Source organism: Microtus oregoni, unplaced genomic scaffold, assembly GCF_018167655.1.
Source record: "Microtus oregoni isolate MIOR12 unplaced genomic scaffold, Mior012 000071F_ref0000514, whole genome shotgun sequence".
Classification (NCBI taxonomy): domain Eukaryota; kingdom Metazoa; phylum Chordata; class Mammalia; order Rodentia; family Cricetidae; genus Microtus; species Microtus oregoni.
The window spans coordinates 1,807,865-1,831,762 of record NW_024543978.1 but is presented as its reverse complement, the minus strand read 5'-3'; the positions used below and the strand labels follow the sequence as shown (position 1 = coordinate 1,831,762).

The 23,898-nt window shown below is 50.9% G+C and overlaps 1 protein-coding gene across 1 annotated transcript; it reads left to right on the top strand.

Moving 5' to 3' along the window:
- The first annotated feature begins 53 nt into the window (after window positions 1-53).
- Window positions 54-23,660, top strand: Ss18l1 (SS18L1 subunit of BAF chromatin remodeling complex). The gene is made up of 11 exons (XM_041641722.1): window positions 54-362; window positions 9,959-10,035; window positions 10,745-10,829; window positions 12,285-12,429; window positions 12,926-13,123; window positions 14,552-14,716; window positions 15,052-15,153; window positions 16,071-16,163; window positions 16,701-16,820; window positions 18,150-18,277; window positions 20,816-23,660. The coding sequence occupies exons 1-11, from the start codon at window positions 294-296 to the stop codon at window positions 20,840-20,842; spliced, it is 1,209 nt and encodes a 402-aa protein (XP_041497656.1). The 5' UTR covers window positions 54-293; the 3' UTR covers window positions 20,843-23,660.
- The last annotated feature ends 238 nt before the right edge of the window (window positions 23,661-23,898 follow it).

The window sequence follows — 23,898 nt, the reverse complement described above, 5'->3', positions numbered from 1 at the left end:
GGCGGAACCACCGAAGCCCAGCGCAGGGGGCGGCGCGGGGGCGGCAGGTTGGACGCAGAGCGTGGGCCGCGCAACGGGGGACTCCGTGCGGGGTCCGGTCCCGGAAGGCCGTGGCTTAAGGCGCGGGGACGCGGGAGGCCCGGGCACGCATTGGCGGCAGGCAGGCGGGCGAGCCCACGGTACGGCACCCCCTGCGCCCCCGCCCCCGCTCTGCGGAGAATGGGCACCTCGGGCCGCGGGGCGCAGCCGGAGAATAAACCCCAATGATCACGGACTGAGTCCGCGCCGCCACCATGTCCGTGGCCTTCGCGTCGGCGCGGCCGAGAGGCAAAGGGGAGGTTACACAACAGACCATCCAGAAGGTGGGCAGGGCCGCGGGGGTGCGGAGTGAAAGGGTGGGCACGGGGCGCGAACAAAGCCGAGGCACAGCCCGGGTACCGGAGCCCTGACGGCGGCCCCGCACGCCCCCACGAGAGCCTGCGCCAACTTTGCCGGAGGCGCTGGCAGCGGAGGCCCGGCGGCCGCAGGGAGTGAAGCCCCCCGGAGCGCGTCGCGCGGTGTCCTTAGCGCCCCTGGCAGCGGACGCAGCAGTGCGGGAAGCCGGGGCCCGCAGCTCCTCCAGCCGGGGCGGGGGCTCGTCGCGCTCTGCTGACAGCCTTGGTGGCGACGGTCGCGCGCCTTTGCGCGCAGCTTGGCGAGTGGAGAAGGGGGCGCGGGCAGCCTGGAGGCGTGCTGCTGGGGCGAGCTGGCCGCTGTCGTGAGGTGCTGCGGTGCCCGGCACAAAGGGATACATTCAGAGTGTGCGTGTCATCCCCACGGCCCGCAGCAATGTCCCGAGCTCGCTGCACGCGGTGGACCTGCGGCCAGCGCAGCCCCGCCCCCGCTCGGGTCACTGAGCAACCGCGAGCCCAGCCGCCTGAGCGCAGACTTCAGACAACGGAGGTTCATCCTACAGCCTCGGGCACATCCTTTAGTTCGGGCTACTGTTTTAACAGAGAAGGGGCTTGCACGGGTTTGGGGACTTCTTTAACAAAAGCTTTTAAGTTTTGCCTTGGGCACTTCAGCTTTTTACTGGTTGTCTTTCCTTTCTGAACGCAGTTGTAAGCTCTGGCTTTTCTCAATTCGGGTTCCTTCTACATAAGATTTCTGAATTCCCTTGAGCCAGTTTTTTAGTCCTTCATGACCCTAGGGTCTTGGGATTTCCTGAGCTTGTCACCTGTTTCCCAGAGTCCCCTTGCTGGCCTGCTCCTTAGGAATATAATGATTGGAAATTGGCAGGTCCTAGCCAGCCTTGAGCAGGTTTTCAAGTGTGGGTTTTTCATTGGCTGTGAAAACCGTGGGGTGCCATGGCGTTCCAGGTACTGAGCCCAGTTTTGTAGATTTTTATCGCTTTTAAAGTAGCAACGTGACTTGGTGAAGGAAACTGGAGAGGCTAAGTGGGAACTATTGAACTCCTTCCGTGGTAGCTCCAGGAGCTGCCGTCCCCTGTGGCCATGGGTTGGGAGCCCTGGTTGATGGCCACTACATTGGAAGACCCGACAGTATCCCGGCACTCTGGCTATTGGAGCTTGAGAGAGACCGTTCTCAAAGCCACCATCGGCTTCAGCATTTACCCATGATTTTGTAGTCACACCTGCTCGTCAAAGCTCCTCGGGTTCTCTAGGCTAAAGTGTGTTGGAGCACCACCGCAAACATCAGATTGCAGAGAGAGGAAATTTACTGACCTTAGTCCAGGGCAGAAACACCCTGTACAGCTTTGGAAGCGGATCTTCACTTTATCCCGTCAAGGTGCTTGACCTGGTAGGGCCAACCATCCCTTGCTGCCTCTCTGCATCCCTTACTGAGGACGTAGGAAGGCTTAAGGAGAATGCGTCATATGTACTTCACATGGGTACTTCCACCTCGTTTGATGATGTACCACTGATCACCTTCTGAAGCAAAGACTGGAAGATGGAGCGTTTAGGACAGCCTGAGCTACATGACAAGTTCAAGGGTAGCCCAAGCTAGCTAGCAAGACTCTGTATCAAAGCCAAGAGCGAGGGATATAGCTTAGTGGGAGAACTCTTGTCTGGCGTTCACAAATGCCTGAACTCTATGCACAGTCAGCGTGTGCTAGCCTGTCCACGCTGAGATCCCTGGGGAGAGCCAGGGTTTCCTGAGAGGCTGGTGGAAGCTAGGGAAGAAACAGCTTGTTCTCGGAGTGACAGGACTCCCTCAACCTTCAAGGTCCCACACAAATGTATCCTCCTAATCTTTTCTTGACAGTCACAAGGGCACTGTAGTACTCTGAGGTATTAATAGTTCGTGTAGTGTGAGTTAGAATGTGACTGAGGTATTCCTTGCTGGGCCCTCGTTTTGCCTAGGACTTGGGTGCAGCTAGTACGCCCTGCAGAATTTACACACGGTTCTGCCTAAGTGGATGTATTAGTGGCCCGCGATTTCCCTAGACAACAGGCTGTAATTCACTTGTCAAGGTGTGAAGGAGTGGCTGTCCACCTGCCTTCCTACAGTCCTGAGGGAGGCAGCTGCCCCTTTCCTCCTCAGCTTCTGGTGGCTGCCAAAGCCTTTGGTGTCCTTGTCTGCAGCGAGGTCTCTGTTTTCCTCTTCCTGCACCTTCTTGTCTGTTATTCTCCCTCTTATGAGAATAATGGTAACATTAATTTGGCCCACTTAAGATGGCCCACCTTCCAAGTATAGGTGTTTCGTGAGGTCAGGAAATTTGAACAAGCAAGAGTAATCCTAGATGTGGCTCTCATGGAGCAGGGAATGGGCACCCAGAGTGGAGGCCTGGAGGGCTGGCCTGACCTGGAGCAGGTGACCTTGTGGTGACAGCATTGGCACCTGAGAGATGTAGTCAGAAGTGTGCTTTGCTGAAGACAGCCTGGACAGGTATGCTTGGCATCCTGACATGAAGCTGCAGCTGGCTCCTGCCTTCCTCTCCACTAAAGGCCATCGTATACCTGTGACCGGCATTGTGCAGCTGATGCAATTAGCCTGGTTCAGGACAGTGATTCCCATGGCTGCATGTCTATTAGAGGGACAGCTGAACGCCCCCTGCTGTTTCACAGAGCAGTTGCACAATAAAAGTTACATATCCGTTGCTGATTGTGTTGGCTTTGTTGTTGTTATTTTTACAGGTTCATGTGTCACAGCGTACATGTAGTGGTCAGAGGACAACTTTATGCAATCAGTTCTTCCTTCTTTTTACATGGGTTCCGGAGACTGAACACTCAGGTCTCTAGGCTTGTACAGCAGTAATCCAGCTAGGAGGGTAACTTGGCCACTCGGAAACTTAGAGCTGTCCCCACAGTGTTGAATGGCATGTGGAGGTGTATCTGCCATTGCAGTGGCGGAATGATGGCTCGTGGGTAGCTGTTCTTGAGCGAGAGTCTTTCCTAGGGGAGCACAGAGTCTCTCTTCCCATCCCTGGAATGGAGAGAGAATGATACCCCTCATTACTCCGACTGGCGTCCACCTTGGGGTGGGAGCAGTCCTTTGGTTTCTTTGCCTCATGTCAGGCAAGGAGCCACCCTGCGTGGTTCTCAGCTCAAGCCCTGCATTTCCAAGGATGGGGAGAAGCAGGGATGGTTCTTTGGGAAGCCTGGCTGAGAGCACTCCTGCTGGACATTCCAGGGAAGGCATCTGTGCCCAAAGGCTGCTTGCCTTTCCATCTGTTCCCCAGTAGAGGGGAGAGGCACTTAGAGCAGGATTCAGCGCCCCCCACCTCCTTACACCCCCCCTCCTTTGTCAGCCTGGGAAGCCAATACCTGTACTGTTTGGTACATGACTCTCTACCCTAGGCATGTGTTGCTGGATTTTCTTTTGTTCTAGCCCCTTGTTGGAGCGCCAAAATGTTGACTGCTTTTATGCTTTCACTTTTTTGGGGGGCCCGCCACGCAGTTCTCAACACACATGGAGACTTAATCTTTTTTATGAGTGTCCAGCCTTAGCTTGGCTTGTTTCTAGCCAGGAAAGTCCCCAAGGTGCAGGTGATGAACACATTGTATCCAGCAGGTACAGTAAGTGCCAGGTATGACCACTAGCAGACGGCATGGAACCGATGATGTCTTGAAGCCTATGAGCCGAGTGTGTGGTGTGTGAAGGAGGAATTGAAGGCCTGAAGGTGTGGGCGGTGAAGGAGAGGGATATGGGATGCTGTGTAGAGCAGGCTGTGGACATGACCCATTCGGCTACGTCTCAGATTGTGCCCGGTTTTAAGCATGTGTATTTAGGATCCTTTGGGCTGCGGCTGCAGGGGAGCAAAGCAGGGCTGCTCGGGCTTCTTAGGCTCGAATTCTCTTTCGTCAGTTCTAGTTTGTGTGTGCTTTCTGGGCCTCAGTTTCTTGCTCTTAGAGTGAAGACGGCGTTGAGGTAAAGGTGCAGTGGAGAATGGGTCAAATCACTTCAGTGTCCTTTGGCAAGAGCTCTGTCGGAAACGGTAGAAAACTGTTGCAGGATATTACTTTAACTGTGAAAAAAAATGTAGCCGGGCACTGGTGGCGCACACCTTTAATCCCAGCACTCAGGAGGCAGAGGCAGGCGGAGTTTGAGGCCAGCCTGGGCTATAAGAGCTAGTTCTAGGACAGCTAGAACTGTTAAACGGGAAAACCCTGTCTTTGAAAAACAAAGAAAGAAAAGACATGTTCCATTTGTTTATGTTGTATTTATTTAATTATGTAAAGATATGTTGCCGTTTTACCTTGCCTGCGGAAGGCACTTGATTGATCTGCTGCAAAGCAGAACAACCAATAGCTCGGCAGTGGAGGGATAGGCGGGGCTGGTGGGCAGAGATAACAGGAGGAGGAACCTAGACTTGTGGAGAGAAGGGAGAAGAGGATGAGACCAGCGAGGCAAGCGCCAGCCTGACAGACTTGGAGTAAGACGTACAAATAAAGGAAATCTAAAAAGCCCTGAGGCAAAATGTGGATGAAGAGAAACAGGCTAAAATAAGTTATAAAGCTAGCAAGAGATGAGCCTAAACTAAGACTGAGCATTCATAATTAATAAGAAGTTTCTGTGTCTTTATTTGGAAGCTGGTTGGTGGCCCTAAAGAAATCCTGCTACAAAACTGGGCAGTGCAGACTCTTGTAAAGAGGCGGTTTCTGGCACCCAGTTCAAGTTCATCCGAGCGTGCTGGGTTTTAACGTCATCTGCCATCTGTGTATCTTTCTTCTACGCGGAGATTCTCATGGAGGCAGGATGCTTTGGCCAGGCTGAGCTGTGCTAACTAAATTTTCTAAGCATCCAAAGATGTCCCAGACCGGAACTGACATGTATGTTGCTCAGGAAGGTAGAAATAGTCTTATCTGCGGTCACGAGCGTTGCCGTGGGTGTAGTCATTACAAAGTGGACATAAGTGTTAAACGTGGTTGTGAGACTGCAAGGCTGTGCCTCCTGCGTGTCCTGCCTGCACGTGCTTTGAAAGGCTTACACAGCTAATTCGCATCATCCACAGTGGGGTGAGTGTTCCGAGGTGGCTCATTGGCTTTTCTCCCTAGCTGTAGGTCTGCAGCAAGGTTAGTCATCAGCCTTCTAGAAATATCCTCAGATCGTGGATCCCTATCTCCTTGCCTCACACTTGGAGGGTTCAGCCATGGTGGCAGAAGCTCCAGGCAGCTGCTCATAGCGCTTCCATAGCCTGGGAGCAGAGGGTGCTGTGACACATCTGCTCGCCCCAGAAAGGGGGCCCCCAACAGACGTCCTGTCGGTGCCCATTTGAGTTTTATTGGGGTTACTTGTGGAAGAAGAAATGACCCAAAGACAGCTGCATCACCAAAGGCCTCCCCAGCATTCTCAACAGTGCGCAGGAGCTGGAAACCTGGAGCACACTGCACAGGCTGCAGGCAGGCCAACAGATTGACACGAGCCTTTCAAGGTGACTCTGTCGGTCTGAGCCTCTCTACAGGGGTAGGCTCCTCTGAGAGTCTTCTCGGCCGTCCTTACTGCTTTTATATACTCTTGGATGGCAGAGGCCTGGAAATTCTGGTCAGTTTTAGGGACTTCCCAAAAGGTATTTATTTGCTTTACTTTCTGTCCTGAAGAATGGAGTGTTTCACCTCCCTGTTCACGTCCTGTGTCTTAAGAGGATGGAAGGTTTTAACCTCAGCGGAAGCAGGGAGATGAGGTGACCATTTGTGTTCAGACTTTAGTCTCCTTTTTATTCAGGGCCTCAGGCCATGAAACGGTGCCTCTCATAGTGGGTGGGTCTTCTCACCTCAGTCTGGAGGTTGTGAGCTTCCTGATGGGGTACTAGGAGCTTAAGTCTCTGCAAGACCAGTGGACCCTCTTAACCTCTGCACCGTCTCTCCGACCCCATTGGTTTGTTTTGAGTTTTGACAAGGTCTCACTGGGTAGCCGAGAACTTACTAGGCCAGCTTAGCCTTCAACTACATTTGTTTATTGATTTATTCAGTGTGTCTGCATGGGTGCCATGGCAGAGGAATGGGGGCTGAGAACAACCTGTGGGAGTCAGGTTGTGAGTTTGTCCTCCGAGTCATCTCCCCAGCCCCTGGGTTAATTTTATTGTTTGTTTGTGTTATATTTAGGTTTGGGTTTTTGAGATATGCCTGTCTCTGCCTCCTGAGTGCTGGGATTAAAGATGTGAGCTAACACCACCCGGCTTTTTTTTTAAGATTTATTTACTTATGGGGATACTGTGGTTGGTATGTAAAAATGAATAAAAATGTAAAATTAATAAAAAAGATTTGTTTATATGTGAGTGCTCTGTCTGCATTTATACCTGCACGCCAGAAAAGGGCTTCAGATACTGAGATACTGTTACAGAAGGTTGTGCGCTGCCCTTTGACTGCTGGGAATTGAACTCAGGACCTCTGGAAGACCAGCCAGTGCTCTTAACCACTGAACCATCTCTCCAGACCCTGTTTTATTTTGTTTTTATATACTCTTGGATGTCCTGGAACTCGCACCATAGACCAGGCTGGCCTCGAACTCCCAGAGATTCACCTGTCTCTGTCTCCCGAGTGCTGGGAGCTTAGGTGCGCCACCACTACAGGCTTCCTGTGTTCATTTTAAATAGCCCTGTTGTCTTGCATTTATATAGTGACTTGATTTTATTGTTGTGATTTGAATATAGTTTTTTGTTTTGTTTTGTTGTTTCTCCTTTGTAATCTTGGTTGCTCTAAGTTCCGGCCATTGACTGGACCAGACTGAAGTTCTGCAACATTAGGCCTGCATCCCGGCCTTTGGTGTTCGTGTTTGCCCCTCACATGACAGCCTCCCTCCGTAGGCTGATGCTGGCCGTCGTGAGTTAGCCCTGCTGAGACTGGGGACAGGGTCAGAGGCTCCGTAGTCCTCCCTGTGGGGTGCTCTCTGCCTTCCCCCTTCCCACAGAGACACGCCAGGAGTTCCTTTCTCCCATCCCTGCTGTCTTGAGCCTCTTGGGACTTCATACAGTTGGCTGAGATCCACTGCCTTGGGGACAGCAGTTCAGTTCTTTCTCTTCTGTTTGCTTTTCTCCCTAAGATCCACACCCGCCAGCTCATGTCCCATTCTTACTGTCCTGGGATTTTATACTGGGCTTGTCTCCTGCAAGGCAGATCCGTGAGGGTCTGGAGCTCTCTGCATGCGTCCTGTCTTTCCTGTGAATGTTTGGTTTTGGATTTTCAAGATAGGTTTCTCTGCGTAATAGCCCTGGCTGTCCTAGAAGTCCCTCTGTAGACCAGGCTGGCTTTGAGTTCGCAGAGATCCACCTGCCTCTGCCTCCTGGGTGCTGGGATTAAAGGCGTGTGCCACCATGCCCTACTTCCTGTGAATGTTTTTAAACTAAGTGAACCAGCATACCATTTGCTATTTTAAGAAGGCATGAGGTGGGGATTTAGCTCAGCAATTAAAAGCATGCACTGAGCCGGGTGGTAGTGGCTGTGCCTTTAACCCCAGCTCTTGGGAGACAAAAACAGGCGGATCTCTGTGAGTTTGAAGCCAGCCTGTTCTACAGAGCGAGTTCCACCCTGTCTCGGAAAAACAAAAAAGAGCACGCACTGCCCTTGCAGAGGTTCCAAGCTCAGTTCCTAGCACTTCATTGGGCAGCTCACAGCCACCTGTAACTCATAGGGGATCTGACCTTTCCCTTCTGGCTTCTGTGGGTACCTGCATATGTGTCCGCACATACAGCACACAAGCAAACACGTATGCACATAATTAAAATTTTAGAACATGGTAACAATTCAGTATTTCCTCGTGCCTATAAAATGCTAGGTACTGTGTAATGTAGCACTGTCTGCCTTGTGGCTGACATCCTAAGCATGCTGGGGGGAGTTATTTTGTGTCGTTGGAGAGAGCCCTTTCTTGAAGAAGAGCATGCTGGGAGCCTTGTGTATGGGGGCATGTATCAGAGGTTTGTTCTTTAGGTAACCTGGAGAAAGTCCAACCCTGAGTTTTAGATCAGGTTTACCTGACCAGCAGCAGCTTCTTGCAGCAGCGCCCCCTGGTGGCCACTGAGTCCAGGATCTGTTGTCACAGAGAGATGTTTTAACCTATGAAGGAGCAGGGCAGGAGAGACCACTCCTAAGGTTGTACAGGCTGAGGGGGTGGAACTGGGCAGCTAGCCTCAGGAAATAGTTCATGGACCCAGCTACAAAGTAGAGGGCGGGGCAACGGGCAGCCTAAAGGAACAGGCCAAGCACATGTCTTGGTGAAGGAAGGACCTGCCTGTTGTGAGCTGTTGTGCTAAGGCACAGGAGGTAGCAGGTGTGCCAGGCTTCTTCCCCCAGGGAGACTGGTGGTCACTTCAGGTAGAAAGGGACTCAATACTACCTTCCGGTTGTCCTGTGCCCACTGACTTGCCACACTTCCTCTGTCCCCTGCCACCTCTCCCTCTGCCTTTCTCAGTGATTTAAAGTACTGCCCCCAAGTGACTGTAAAATAGTAGAAGGCTCTTGTATACCATACCTGCCCATGCTAGGCACATTCCCTTTACCCCCGGGCATTTTCATGCCCAGTGTCCCTGTCGTCCCCCTCAGTGCTGCCAATCACCAGTTCCAGCACATGCCAGCCATGTGCACCAGCCCTGGGATCTATGGCAGTCTGACCCTCACATTACGGGGTTTGGGAAGAGTGCTGGATTCTCCTACAGACACGTCAGTGCCTCCAGGACACCTTGGGAGCTCAGCCCAATGCCTTCCAACATGGCCACCTGTCAGGTGTGGTCTGGGGTCTGCTTGTCTGACCAGTTAGTTCCCTGTGGTGCTAAGTGCTGAGGGTGGACCCTTCTTGCTGGAGTGAAGACCAGCTTCCTGCTGCTGGGAACCAACTCTGGCCTAGGAACAGTTCTGGGAGCCCGTGTTCCATCCCCTGACCTATTCACGTTTGACCGCTCACCTATCACCCCATGAGATTGTTTTCAAATCTGGACCCTTTATTTTTTTTATTTTTAATTTATTTTATTTATTTATTTATTTTTGTGGATTTTTTGAGACAGGGTTTCTCCGTAGCTTTTTTGGTTCCTGTCCTGGAACTAGCTCTTGTAGACCAGGCTGGCCTCGAACTCACAGACTGCCTCTGCCTCCCGAGTGCTGGGATTAAAGGCGTGCGCCACCACCGCCCGGCTGGACCCTTTATTATGTGTAAGAGAGTCTGGAAACAGTGCTGATCTCCGCAGAGTGCAGCCTGGGTCTTCTGTCCCGCTTCTTTTCGTGTTGTGCTCAGGGCTGGGAGAGATCCAAAGGAATGAGGTTGTCGATTAGTAGCCCCATAATTCCCTCTCCTCCGTGTGTAGCCTGGTCATATGTATCTGCAGTGCCTTCCCTCACTGACCTAGACTGAACGTAGCCAGCAGAGATGTAAGCTGCCTCTACCCTCTTGTGAAGTCGTGATTTGAGAGTCTGTGGCACTCTCTAGGTAGGGGCCTGGGACCTGGAGTGAGTCTCCCCAAGGATCCTGGTGTCCAGATGTGAACCAGCTGCTGTGTAACTGGCATGTGCCCTGCTTCTCTCCCCTCCAGATGCTGGATGAGAATCACCATCTGATCCAGTGCATCCTGGACTACCAGAGCAAGGGCAAGACGGCTGAGTGCACCCAGTAAGTAACCATGCCGGCCCAGGACCCAGCCCTCCCCTGGGCTTTTCCACACTGCCTTCCCCGTGTGATGGTGCAGAGCAGGGTGAGGTTAGATTGGCCCTGGGAACGCAGGTGAGGTGAGGACCCTCTCCATTTGGGGCTTGGGGTTTCCACAGTCTCCATCCATGGGCCAGTAGTAGACCCAACCAGGAGACCACTTGTGCATCCGTGTGGGCGAAGTACCTCAGACGTCTCTCTCGCCTTCACGAGGTATCAAGTGTGCGAGGCCCTGGTGCCCACCTGGTGCAGCTTGTCTGAGAGACCTGAGACCTGGCTTGGTGTGACGTGTGGGTGAGGGTCCTCAGTCCCCGGCCCCTTCCCGTTTCGACTGCTATGGAGTTAGCCTGGCATCTGACTCTGTAGCAGGGCTCTGTTCCCTGGTCGTCATCTGTCATGTTTAGGCCTCTCCTCCTTTTCCATTGACCTACTGCCTCTTTTCACTTGGCACACATCTCGGGGTCTCCCGAGGTTCACTCACGGAACAGGAACCTGCTTGGGTCTTGACGGGACCTGTTCCCTGCTTTCCCCACTCTAGACTGTGGGGAGCTGCAACGTTCCATTTCCAGAGTGTCCTAGGGGCCAGTGTGAGGTCAAGGCTGACTTGGGTAGACTGTGCTTCTATCTTGGGCGTGGCAGTTTGTCCTGCTTTACCTGTCTGCGTCTCCCATAGGTACCAGCAGATCCTGCACCGGAACCTGGTCTACCTGGCCACCATAGCAGACTCCAACCAGAATATGCAGTCACTGCTTCCCGCGGTAGGTGCTGCAGCCAGTTTCTGAGTGTGTCACCTTAGTAGGCAGGTGACCAGCAGCAACCCAGTGCTATTAGGCAGCAGAAAGGAGGGATTCTGGGAAAAACCCCATCATGTGGGTGAGGTTATAATGGCCAGACAGGTAGAATTGGGACTTGGACTGCTTAGCGTAGGGAAGTGACCCCAGAACCCACCCAAGGAATGTCATCTGTGTCATGACCGACAGGAGGGGGCTTTGTGCCTTTGCTGCAAACCCTTCTGTTTATTTTCTGTTTTGTGGAGCTGAGGCTTGAATGCAGGGCCTCATTTATCGTATCAGGGCTCCAAATGGTGTGAGCACTTCCAGTGTCTGTGAGTGCACTACCTGGACTTTAGAAAACAAAAGCCAAACAAATCTTCCTCAGCGATTCATGCCTTTAAATCCTAGCACTTGGGAGGCTGAGGTAGTAGGATTGAAACCAAACTGGGCCGTAGATCGAATACCAATCAGGCTAGCTAGAGCTACACAGTATGAACCCTGTCTTAAAAATAAGAGGAAGTTGAAAGGAAAAAAAATCTCCTGTGCAGTCACATTCCAGATGTTAGTATAAATATTTTATTGTTTGTTTAATTTTCTGTAACTGCATTTTCCCCAAATTAAATTTTTACTGTGAAGTTGGATCATGTACTTGTGCCCAAGTAAGGCCAAGAGAAGGAGCCACCCCAGGATGACCAAGGCTGATTACAAGGTGCAGGGTAGACACATTACCAGGAATGGTTCAACCCCTGGTGCACTGCCCCCTGGGAAAGCGGAGGCATTGTGAATGGTGCTACCCCTCGGTCAGCTGTGATGTCATTGGGTGCTTGTGCAGATAGCAGCTGGTCCTGCCGGACACACCCCTTCTTGTCTTCAGTGCTGGGGGATTGAACCTAGAGCTGTGTGCATGTGATGTCCTCAGTTGTCCTTTTATTTCTTAGAAATAAGTGCTAGTTTTAGGATCTAACTATTTTGCCCAGCCTGAGCTTGAACTCAACTCTGTACACAAGCCTTGAACTTGTCATCCTCCTGCCTCCACCTCTCAGTTGAGAGTATAGGGCTTCTCAACACCAGGCCTGGTTAGGGGCTCCCTTTCTTGGCTAGGTACAGATAGCACGTGCATGCAAACCTTGGGAGCCACTGTTTGATCTAGGGGACGATCCGTTTCCCTTACACCTTACATTTAACTGAGGAGATAGAAGAGGGGAGGGGAGGGGAGGGGACACAGGGAATAAAAAGCAGGAAGCCAGGTTGTACAGGTCATTGATGAGTTGTGGACATTGAGAGACACTTATCCAACTGATTTATGTTCTGAATGTCATGTTTGGTCTCCGTGTTAGCCTAGTACCCCTGCTGGCAGGTAGCTGTACAATTCCTATGTCTCTGGAGTGGCTCTTGGTGCTCACTCTGAGTTAACTGTCCTAACCTTTGTGTCCTCTACAGCCACCAACACAGAACATGAACCTGGGCCCCGGAGCACTGAGCCAGAGCGGTTCCAGCCAGGGCCTGCATCCCCAGGGCAGCCTCAGTGATGCCATCAGCACAGGCCTGCCCCCTGCTTCCCTCATGCAGGGCCAGATCGGTAATGGTGAGCAGGTTTGCTGCAGCGTTGTCACCAAGGTAACCAGCTGCAGGTGACTGACCGGCTGCAGGGTCAGCCCACACCCAGCAGAGCTGGGTACAGTACTGTCCTGGCCTGTGATTGCCCACCTCTCTCCCACTGTCCTGGCCACAGGTACTCTGCTACACCTGCGTGTATGTGCAGAGGCCGTGAATCTGGCTTCACGTGCCCAGTTCCACTTGACTCTCCACTTAGTGTACAGACACGTGCTTCTGCACGGGCCCCCTAGAGTGAAGATGGTGCTGCTGTGGCTGCTGCATAAGAACTAATGACAGCCGGGGGATCTCAGTAACCATGACACAGTGCTATGTGTCTGTGTGTAAATTACTTCCTTTCTTGGTGTTACTGACCAGGGATTAACCTTCCTGCTCAAAACCGTCTGAAAGGAACTTGGATGTCTTTACCTTGAAGTGGATACCTGGCCTCCAATGCCTGACACTCTGTCTCCTACCCTTCCTGGCAGGTCCAAACCATGTGTCCATGCAGCAGACGGCGCAGAGCACACTGCCCACAACCTCCATGAGCATGTCAGGCAGTGGCCATGGGACTGGGCCTGGCTACAGCCACTCGGGACCCACCTCGCAGAGTGTCCCCATGCAAGGCCAAGGTGCTATCAGCAACTATGTGTCTCGGACCAACATCAACATGCAGTCGAACCCAGGTACTGGTCCACACCCCTGGTCAGCTCCTAAACCTTGACAAACTCAGGCAGCTTGTCTGTGTGACCCTAAGGGGCAGCCTTCCCCTTAGGGTTCTTCCCTAGGCGTTTCCACGAGGCCAGGTTAGTGGATACACAGTGACTCGCCCTGAGTGGTTTCTCAGAGGCCTTAGGAATTCCAAGGAAATTGAATTCCAAGTCCCATTGGCTGTGGGACTTGGATAAACACTGGTCTTGGATGAGGTATGGGGGTTCCCCATGCAGGGAACCCCGGGAAAAGGTCAAAAGTATAAAAGATGAAGGATCACAAATACTAAGCCGGAGGTCCGGGCCTTTCAGCAGAGCCCACCCAGGATTGGGGGCTGTCCTGATGGTGGGTGCTGATGGTGACATCAGGAAGTACCTGGGAAAGAGAGGGTCCCAATCCAGATGTTCCCTGGGCGTCAGACAGGTTTCAGAGGAGCATTACAAAACAAGATGGAGTGTCTCCTGTGTTCTCTGTGATCATAGCGCTGGGGATTTGTTTTGCAAACACATTGTCGTAATGTTTATTGAAGATCACTTTACCTTTTTCTTGTTTTTGTTTTTTGTTTTGAGGTAAGGTTTCTCTGTGTAGTCCTGGCTGTCCTGAAACTTGGCTCTGTACACCAGGCTGGGCTCGAACTCACAGAGATCCACCTGCCTCTGCCTCCCAAGTGCTGGGACTAAAGACGTGTGCCACCGCTGCCTGGCTTATTTTGTTTTTTCAGCGTGATACCAGAAGCTTTTCTTTTTCTTTTCCCAGTGCTGAACTAAACACAGGGCCTCATGCGTGTAAGGCAAGGACTCCAGTGAGCTCCATCCCCTCACGCAATTGCAACATGGCTGGTCTTGAACTTGGAATGTTCTTTCTTCCATCACCCAAGTAGCTAGGGAGACAGGTTGCTCCACCAGGCCTGACTGACTACAGGCTTTAAAATAAATGGCTCTTGTCCCGTTTCTGTTAGGCAGTGCTGTTCCAGTGAGTTCTGAGCAGTGTGTAGAGAGGCCAGCAAATAGGCGGGTGCAGTCCACAGTGCTGTATGGCTGCCGCTCAAGAAATGGAAAGAGGACACTGACTGCTTCAAGACAAGCCCTAGGGACAAGGAAGGAAGGACTGTAGTTTCTGTGGTTAGGAGCCGGAGCTCTGAGGACCCTCTTCTTGCCCAGTGACCTTTCCTATGTTAGCCAAACATTAGTACTAAGAGCTGAGGCCCGACCTTGTGCCAGGGCTTGGATGCGGCTCAGTGTTAGAGGTTTGACTCAGAGGCGCCATCTTACATGGGAAGTGATGAACGGGTAGCATTAGGAGAGAGTCAGGTCTGCAGGGGACACGGCCCCCCACACACACACACACACATACACCCTAGCGCGTGCTCAGGCTTATTTTGGGGTCTCTGTCCTGTCACACAGTCTCCATGATGCACCAGCAGGCAGCCACATCCCACTACAACTCAGCACAGGGCGGGAGCCAGCATTACCAGAGCCAGGCGCCCATTGCCATGATGGGCCAGGGTGGCCAAGGGAGCAGCATGATGGGACAGCGGCCCATGGCGCCCTACCGACCCTCCCAGCAAGGTAAGGCCGAGGCCTACTCCAGCCCACGGTAAAGAGCCAGTGGGCCACGTGGCATGAGCAAGGACCCTGGGCCTATAGGTGCAGTGGGGACCTAGGGAGCATCTGCTACCCCAGGGAGCAGGTGTCTTGGACTGAAGGGACAGATGGTGGTTGTTCCAGTTCCAGAGTGTTTGGGCAGCTGGGTTAATAGGAGAGGGAGGATTGGTGTTTGAATGGTCCTGGGTGTGTTCTGCCCATGGGCAAGGCTGACTTAGCATGGCTTTGCTGCTGAACCAGGTATGTGAGCCTGTCTTGCCCACTGTCCATGTCCTGAGAGTCTGGTCACATCCCCACAGGCTCTTCCCAGCAGTACCTAGGCCAGGAAGAGTACTACAGCGAACAGTACAGCCACAGCCAGGGAGCTGCAGAACCCATGAGTCAGCAGTACTACCCAGACGGTAAGGCATGCTCCTGACAGCTAGCTCATCCGCCGTTCAGACCCAGCCTCACTACCCAGACGGTAAGGCGTGCTCCTGACAGCTAGCTCATCCGCCGTTCAGACCCAGCCTCATGTCCCCTCAGCTTGAGCACTCTGAGGCATGACGGAGGCTGGTCTCCCACAAGAAAACCTTCCATATAGGACACCGTCCATGTCCTTGGGTTTTCTTCGCTTCCCTTTCCCAGAAGGTGTAGGAGTCTGAGCTGGGTAGAGCCACCCGTCCCTGACAGGTGTCTTTAACATGGTGGGTCCCAACGTCCGGCCTCCTGCCCTCACTTCTGCAAGTTGTCCCCTTTAAGTGAATTTGTGGACGTGGCATCTAAAGTAATTCTAAGGACTGGGAATGGTAGCCCTTGCCTGTAAACGCCAGCTATTGGATGACGGAAGCAGGAGGATTAAGAATTTGAAGCCAGCCTGGGCTACATCAGGAGACTCTGTCTCAGTAAATATCCTAAATATACATTTTGAGAGATAACGATGGAGGTCTCTGGTGTAAGCCATAGATGAGGCAGGGTGCGTTGGGGAATAAGAGCACGGTAGGTGGCTGAGACAAGTCTGTAGCTAGCCGTGATGCCTGGTATCAGATGGCGGCTTGTCCCAAAGACCTTTTCATGGTCACAACATCACTACCCAGGAAGCCCCAGGAGTTGGACAGATGCAGAGAGAGCAGCCGGTGCTGTCAAGAAAGCTTGATTCTCTCCACAACATGGAGCAGCCTCACAGTGAGTCTGCATTTGAGAGAGACAGACAGACAGAACAAAGGGGCTTAGAGAGATAGACTCAACCAGTTCAGCCTCATCCCCCGGCCTGAACTCAGTGCTGCAGGCCTAGGCAGGGAGACATTTCCAGCGACAGTAAGTCACCTGTCTCTTGCAGGCCACGGTGACTACGCCTACCAGCAATCGTCTTACACAGAGCAGAGCTACGACCGCTCGTTTGAGGATTCCACACAGCACTACTATGAGGGGGGTAAGGAGCATGGTGGGGACCCATGCTGTGCCCCAGTGTGTAAACACACTCCCAGAGCTAGCAGTGCTAACAGTCCACGGTAGAAGGAGCCTGAGGCAGCTGGTCACATTGCAGCTGCATCCGCAAGTGGGAAAAACCCGAATGCTGGTGCTCAGCTCACTTCTCCTCTTTATCCAGTCTGGGCCCCCAGTCCATGACATGGTGCCACCCACATTCACTGACGCTTTTCAAGAAGGACCTTCAGAGGCACACTCGGGTGTGTCTCCTAGGGCGTTCTGACAATTAAGATCGACTGTGTGGAGCAGAACGTGACAGTTCGGTGTACAGCACGATTGTTAGCCTCTCTCTTAGCAGCCACCTCACCCATTTTGTATTGTCTGGCTTTTCATTTGTGTTGTAACATAATAAGACAAAAATGTCCTATGCTATTTGAGCCGTTGTGGAAACATGCTACCTCTGGAGACACGGTGCAAGTGTTTTATAACTGTTCGCTTGTCCTGTGCCCAGAGATGAGACTGTGCCCCCTTCTTCCTTCAGGAAACTCTCAGTACAGTCAGCAGCAGACTGGGTACCAGCAGGGCTCAGCGCAGCAGCAGACGTACTCCCAGCAGCAGTACCCCAACCAACAGAGCTACCCCGGACAGCAGCAGGGTTATGGTAAGAGGACTGCGTACACTGTAATGCTGTCATCTAGGCAGAGGCTTAGGAAGTTTATTTCGGCAAAGATGCTGGTTCTGGGTAGGTTGGGGGATTGTGCACAGAGTTCCCATGTAGCTAGTACTCTGCCTCTGTGGTGATATTTTATTTGTGCTATAACAAATAAAGCTTGCCTAAAGATCAAACTGCAGAGGCCAGGCGCTGGTGGCACACACTTTTAATCCCAGCACTTAGGAGACCGAGGCAGACAGATCTCTGTGAGTTCAAGGCCACCCGGGACACACAAGATTGATCCAGTCTCAAAGAGAAACAGAACCAGGTGGTGGTGGCTCACACCTTTTATCCCAGCACTGAAGAAATGGAGAGGGAAATGATAAGGTTGGGCAGAGAGAGGAATATAAGCTGGGAGCAGACAGGAGCTCAGGATTCGGTCTGAGGTTTCGTAGAGACAGGACACCCCATTCAGTCTGAGGATTTGGTAGAGGTAAGAACTAGTGGCTGGCTGCTCTGCTTCTCTATCTTCAGGCAAGCTTTATTTATTAAAACACAAATAAAATATCACCACATGCCTCCCCCGTATCTAAGGTCTTCAGTTACCCAGTACAGTGGTTTCAGTTCAGAAGCCAGGATTGGGGCCTGGAGAGCTGGCTAGGCTGTTAAGAACACTTACTTCTCTTGCAGAGGACCTGTATTTGGTTCTCAGCACCCAAACGGTAGCGCCCAGCTGACTGAAACTCCAGTCCAGGGGGAGATCTGATTCCCCTCTTCTGGCTTCTGCTTGATGCACGTGGTGTGCAGGAGAAAGGAAAGCAGCATTGAGCAGTAGCTTACATACAGGCCATAGCTGTAGCATTGAAAGCCTGCCTAGTGTTCATAGGGGCTGGACCGTGGTTCCGTGGTGGAGCACTGCCACCTGTGATGATCCGCGTTCTGTCCTCAGCATCACACATGCACACACAGATGATAACTAAGCAGTTGCTGTACTTTATCCTTTCCTGAGCCTGCAACTTGTTTTCACAGGATCGGACATTTCTTTTCGGCCTCCGAGTTTCCCTTGTTCCATTTAATGTTGTGCTTTTCTATGTCCACCTTAACTGAACCCAGATGGTCCTGGAGAAGCCCCTTACCCACTTCTTTAAGGTGGCAGGCCCAGTGTGCTAGGGACAGACCCTCAGTGCCCCACATGTGTATGGGCACAGTCCAGGTCCTCACAAAACTGTCAGAGATGACACTCGGCCTGACCACCGAGGGACAGGTGCCTGGTATCTGGGTGTTCACAAGCATGACGACCGGTCATGGCTGGCCACTCAACCTCCGCTGTCTTCACAGGCCCTGCCCAGGGAGCCCCCTCACAGTACTCAAGCTACCAGCAAGGACAAGGCCAACAGTATGGAAGCTACAGAGCGTCGCAGACAGGACCTTCCGCCCAGCAGCAGCGGCCTTACGGCTATGAGCAGGCAAGCTTTCTGGATGTTTCTGGAAGTGCTGTCTGCCAAGTGTCGAGTGAGGCATGGCAAGGATCTCTCTCATGGTCCCGAGGAATGACAGATGGTGCCAGCTGGCTTCCAGGACAGCGGCAGTGCCCAACCACTGTGGGGCTGGAGTTGCTAGGGTGATCTTAATGACACAGATACTTCTTTCCCAGAGGCCAAAAAAAGAATATCTCAAGAATTTGCGGACCAACAAGTGGCATGCTAACTTAGTTATGGGCTGAGTGTCATGACGTCACTGTCCCCTAGAGACGCAGCAGGTCTTCTCAGGGGAATGTGTCCTCACTTCAGACCTTTAACGCAGCCTGTGAGACTTTTAGCTGTAGAGCTGGGTGGTGGTGGTGCACACCTTTAATCCTGGCACTAGGGAGGCAGAGGCAGGTGGATCTCTGTGAGTTCAAGGCCAGCCTGGTCTACAGAGTGAGTCCCAGTCCAGTCGGTTGGCTGATGGGCCTGGGCAAGTACAGGCAGCAGTTGTGAGTATTTCGTGTTTTCTGGTATCCCTAGCCACTACCCCACTTGATTCCCCAGTTTTAAGGATGAAGAAATAGCTCCATGCAACACCATATATCCCTGCAGAAAGAACTGGCTGGCCCGAGGGCACTGGGTTAGACTCACTCTCTACAGAGATGCCACCTGCTGTGACGGTTGTACTCAGGGCCTGCTGTGCCGTCTGCTTCACCTACCTGGGTACAGTCCCCAGAGACCTGGCAGATTATTTCTGCCAGACTCTTCACTGTGGGCTCTGTGGAGAAAGGAAGCTGGGATGCCTTGAGTGCCTGTGTCCCAAAGGACAACATCTTCTGGGAGAGTCCTCCCCTGGGCGCGGGATTCCATTAGCTTCCAAGCCTACAGCCATGCTGTATTCAAGCTCAGGTCTCTCTTCAGATTGTGCGTTGATTGACCCTGTTAACCAGCTCACTCTAAGCTATTTCCTAAGAGTGAAGCTGGTGTTGGCACCAGCCCTGCTGTTCCACCAGTCACTCGAAGGAGCCCAGGGCACAGGGGGACTCCTTTCCTAGAGGGTCAGCATGATGTCTGGTAAGGCACATAGCCAGGCCCTGCCTCTCAGCCCAGTGCATCGCTGAGGGCACATTGCTGTCTTCACAGGCCCTGCCTCTAACCGGAGGCTTCTCTGTCCTGCCCTGTCCCACAGCCACTTACAATAATCACTCAGACGCTTAATATTAATTACAGGATGTTTGGCCTGCAGTTCAGACTTATTACTAACTTGCTCTTACATTTAAATTAACCCATTTGTGGAAGCCACCTTTTTGGGGTGAGTTTTGCCAGGCTCCTAACCACGGCGGGTTCTTATGTTCCAGGGTAGGGCTTCCAGGGTAGGGGCGTGAGGATTAGAAACCTTAGGTAGGAGGAACAGAGATAAGAAAGAAACACAGAGACATAGGATAGTATCGGGAGGGCCACTCAGTGCCTCTTGCACATTAAGTTCTGAGTGCTGAATTTGCCTGTGTTTTTCCCCCACACTTTTATAGCCCAATACAAAAGGGAGAAGAAGGCAAAAGACCGCTTTAACATGATACAGTGGACAACCAGAACAGTTACTTGCTCCAGTACTTGAGACACCAAGCCATTAATTCTTGAGAAAAGTATTCTATTATTCAGGCAGTGAACCACCCCCAGACCAGGTACCCTAAGGCCAAACCTCCTATTTCAAAAGAAGGAGCAGAAGTATGCTTAAATTCTCTGACCTTTGATCAGGATGGAAAGGATACACCTCTATGGGCCATCTTAATGTCTAAAACACCAAGTAACTACACCCTAGGTCAGGGTGTGTAGCTATACTTGTTAACAACTTTGAATAGGCTCAAACTCTCTGCCCTGCAGACCAGGTGGAATAGGCTCACATTTTGGGGCCTCCACGCCCATTTTCATTAATCTGTGCACTGCCATGTGGCCGTGGCATTTACCAGGCTGTCTTGTGTACCCCTAAACTCTGCCCGTCTTTCTCCCTGTATTCAGTTTGGCTTGCCTGCCTCGCTGTAGGCCAAAGCAGCTTTTATTATCAATCAATGAGAGAAAAATATATTTCCAGCGTACAGAAGGGTTGTCCTCCAGCACCTGCCTCTTAGTCAATAAATGATTGTCCCACCTGGGAAATAAGGTGGGGAGTGACTGTCAGGCTAAAACATGATACTTCTGGCAGGGCCGCCGTGGTGTCCAAGGCAGAGGCAGGTGGATCTCTGTGCGGTCAAGGCCAGCCAGGTCTCCAGCGTTCAGGACAGCAGGTGTACAGAGAAACCCTGTCTCAAGAAACAAAACAACAACAACAAAAAAAAAAAAAACAAGCCATGATACTTTTGGATTGGAGAAAGGCTACCTCTCACTTTGTGGATTTGGGCAGGCTGTTAGCTTGCTTGCTTCTGAAGTCACTTCCCACCTGTGATCCAGGGTCTGGCTGTGGGAAGAAACTTCCTGTTGTTTGGGTGTACACCCTGCCACTCAAGACTGAAGAGGTGTAATCTTTGTCTTGTTCTCTTTTAGGGCCAGTATGGAAATTACCAGCAATAAGGGACGAGCGTTGTCTTTGGACCCTTCACGGTAGTACGTTCTGGACGAGCCAGTGGCAGTTCTGATGAGTCATGACATGTTGGTTACCCTGCGCCCAGTGCCATGTCTGCAAGTGACGCAGGCTGATTTCATGCTGGGTATGATGCTGCGCGTGCACGACTGGCTGCGATGGTGTGACGTATTTGGTGCTGTGTAAAGTATTGTATATCGACACAATGGAGAGGTTGTCCTGTTTTTGTCCCTCACCCCCTCCTCAATGTTCTTAGCTAGCTCTGGGGGTCACACTGTCATCACATGTTGTGTGCCCAGTGATGAGACAATATCTAAAAGGTACCATGATCCATGTTACTGTGAACAGACCTGGTGTGCTCCTCACACCATTGTTGCAAAGTGGACTGTGTTTCTTTACCTGACTGCCCTTAGCTTGACACACATATACAACCCTGGGTGGCCATCTCTTCCTGTGCCTAGATAGGGCTTGGGGATACCACTGTGTCTTGGGCTAGTTTTGTGTTATTGTAACAAAGAAAATGTGCTTTGTGTGGAAAGATGATGAGCTATCCTTTCTAGAACTAACCCATTGCCTGTGTCTCTCCACTCCTAGTGATCCTAAAAAGTCTATGTCTTTAAACGGTGAAGAGGGATCAGTGTCCATGAGGGCAGCGTGAGGGTGACCTGTCCCAGGGAGGGCAGTGTTCTGAAAAGCAAGGCTCACTGTCTACCAGCTGTGTGTTTATTTAATGTCATTTCAAGAGTATGCCCAGTCCTAAACTTAAGGAGAATTGAAAGTACCGATGCTAAATTTTACAAGCAGTTGACAAGTGTTTCTATTACTTCTTCAGGACCTCCAAGTTCAGATTGCCAAGCAAGTGTCCTTTGCATTAGGGAAATCTGAAATCCACACCGTATCTTTAACAAGTCTAAATAGCTTTATTAACGTTCTTTTAAATGAAAAGTACACGTTTTATATAGTGAAATTTGAGTGATTTTCCTTTTTCTTTTTTTCTTTACATCCCTAGGATGTTCAATCTCATTTTAATTCTGTGCAAAACACGAAACACAGCCTTTTTGGAAAGTTAATGTCAAAGGAAAATACCACATATAATGTAGCATTGGCATCTCTCAGCCTTCATTTGGATAATAATCATGTTACTATGAAAAGGGGAAAAAAACCTTCAAGATAAGTGCTGGTGTATGTATTTCTAAGAACAACTAAGAAGATACAAATACAAACACACACAAATACACGCGTGCACACACAGACACACACACATGCATCCAGGGCCTGATGCATCGGGCCTATCCAGTGTGAAGCTTTTGTTTTATTTGTATTTTTAGACAAGGTCTTAGCGTAGCCCAGACTGGCCACAGACTCACTGCTGCAGGCTAAGGCTGACCTTGAGTTTATGATCCTCCTGCCTCCGCTTTGCTTCCCAGTTACTGAGTGTACAGGCATGCACACCTGGTGGTTCAGTTGATAGTTTTTAAAACATAAAACTTACCGGTAGCTCAGTGGGTGAGGATTTGCAAGGCACTTTTGTGGGTTTTACTTGAATTAATCTTGACAGCCTTCCTGGGAAGTACAGAGCAAGGACTGTTTCACTTACAGATGAAGACTGAAGGACTGGACTGTGTTGGCTGCAGTCCTAGTCTAGAACATTCTTCCTCTCCTGTGGGGCTGACACCAACAAGCGTGGGCAGATGTATCTCGTAGGCTTAGTGTGTAGGAATCCCTTAACACAGGCAAGGCTGGCTGTGTGACGGTATTAACTCTACAGAAATGAGTTTGATTGCTAAGTGACGCAAGCATTTGGCAACTTCATTTTAGGGAGTCATCTCTTTTGCTCCTTTCTTTCCTGGCAATTTTTATAAAACTCGTCTCCAAGCTCAATTGGGGCCTAAAATTTCCCGTTGAAAATGTCGAAACATTTTAAGTAACTGAAAATGGTTTTTATTCCTTGCCAATCTGGGAATATGCCTTCTATGTGTGTGTGTGCATGTATGTTTGTGTGTGTGTGAGCGTGTGTGTGTTAAGTGCTGTATTAGTATGTGTGTATGTTAAATGGCTGTATTAGTGTGTGTGCAAGTGCTGTGTTAATACTTTTTGAAAGAAAAGGACACCTAAAAAAATGTATCACCCCAAAACTTCAATCTGAAATGTCTTACATTAAGAATTTCTTGAATGTTGTGTATATATTTTTAAAAGCACTTTGTGAAATAGTTTGTACATTTATTTCCTAATTTATACATGATTTTGGTGTTAATATATTTAATGATTAATAATAATGTTTATTTAATGTTTTGTTCATTTTTATGTAATTTTGTGGGGAACAGTAATGCCAGCAGTTCTTTTTCATTGACTGTATTACAGCTTTTTCTTCTGTAATGTAAATGTTCTGGGAGTCCTAGGGGAAATGAACCATTCATGCAGGTGTGGTTGACTGTGCGGGTTTTTTTTTATGACTCCTACCGAAGGCCAGAAAAGGTGAAGTGGGAGATTTGGGAATCGCTACTCATTCTTCCTCCTGTTTCCCAGCACCCGTTCAACACGTGGTGAACGTGACCAGTGATGATTGACGTTTTCAGATGTGCTTGGCAGAAGCCCCGCGTTGGGGGCTATGGTTGGAGAATGGACGCCTCTCCAGAAGCAGAGCACAGCACAGTGGGAGACTGGCCATGTCTGCAGAGGCCGTGGACCGGGAAGAAGTGTCTGCCTTTCCCGTCGTGCTGGTTTTCAGACGTGGGCTTCAGTAACGAGCGTCCATTCGCAATTGTAAAAAGAGGAAGACTTTACGTTTCCATTAAAACATTTTTTTAGCCACTACTTCATTTCTGTTTATCGAGCAGGTTAAATCCGCCTTGTTGTTGTGAGCGCAGTACCCTCTCTCGTTTTGACCCCTTTTCGTTTGGTTGGTTTTGAGACAAGACTCAACCGTGCATCCCTGGCCGGCCTCAAACCCTGAGGCTAGAATTAAAGGCGTGCTCCCCACCCTGGCTTTTTTCCTGGCCTGGAATTCACGGCGATCCTTCTGCCTCGTCCTCCTGAATGGCGGAGC

Coding starts and splice junctions, on each gene's coding strand:
- Ss18l1 (XM_041641722.1), top strand. CDS start 294: ATGTCCGTGGCCTTCGCGTCGGCGCGGCCGAGAGGCAAAGGGGAGGTT. Junction 14,717..15,051: donor CTACCGACCCTCCCAGCAAG/GTAAGGCCGAGG, acceptor ACATCCCCACAG/GCTCTTCCCAGCAGTACCTA. Junction 16,821..18,149: donor CGGACAGCAGCAGGGTTATG/GTAAGAGGACTG, acceptor CTGTCTTCACAG/GCCCTGCCCAGGGAGCCCCC.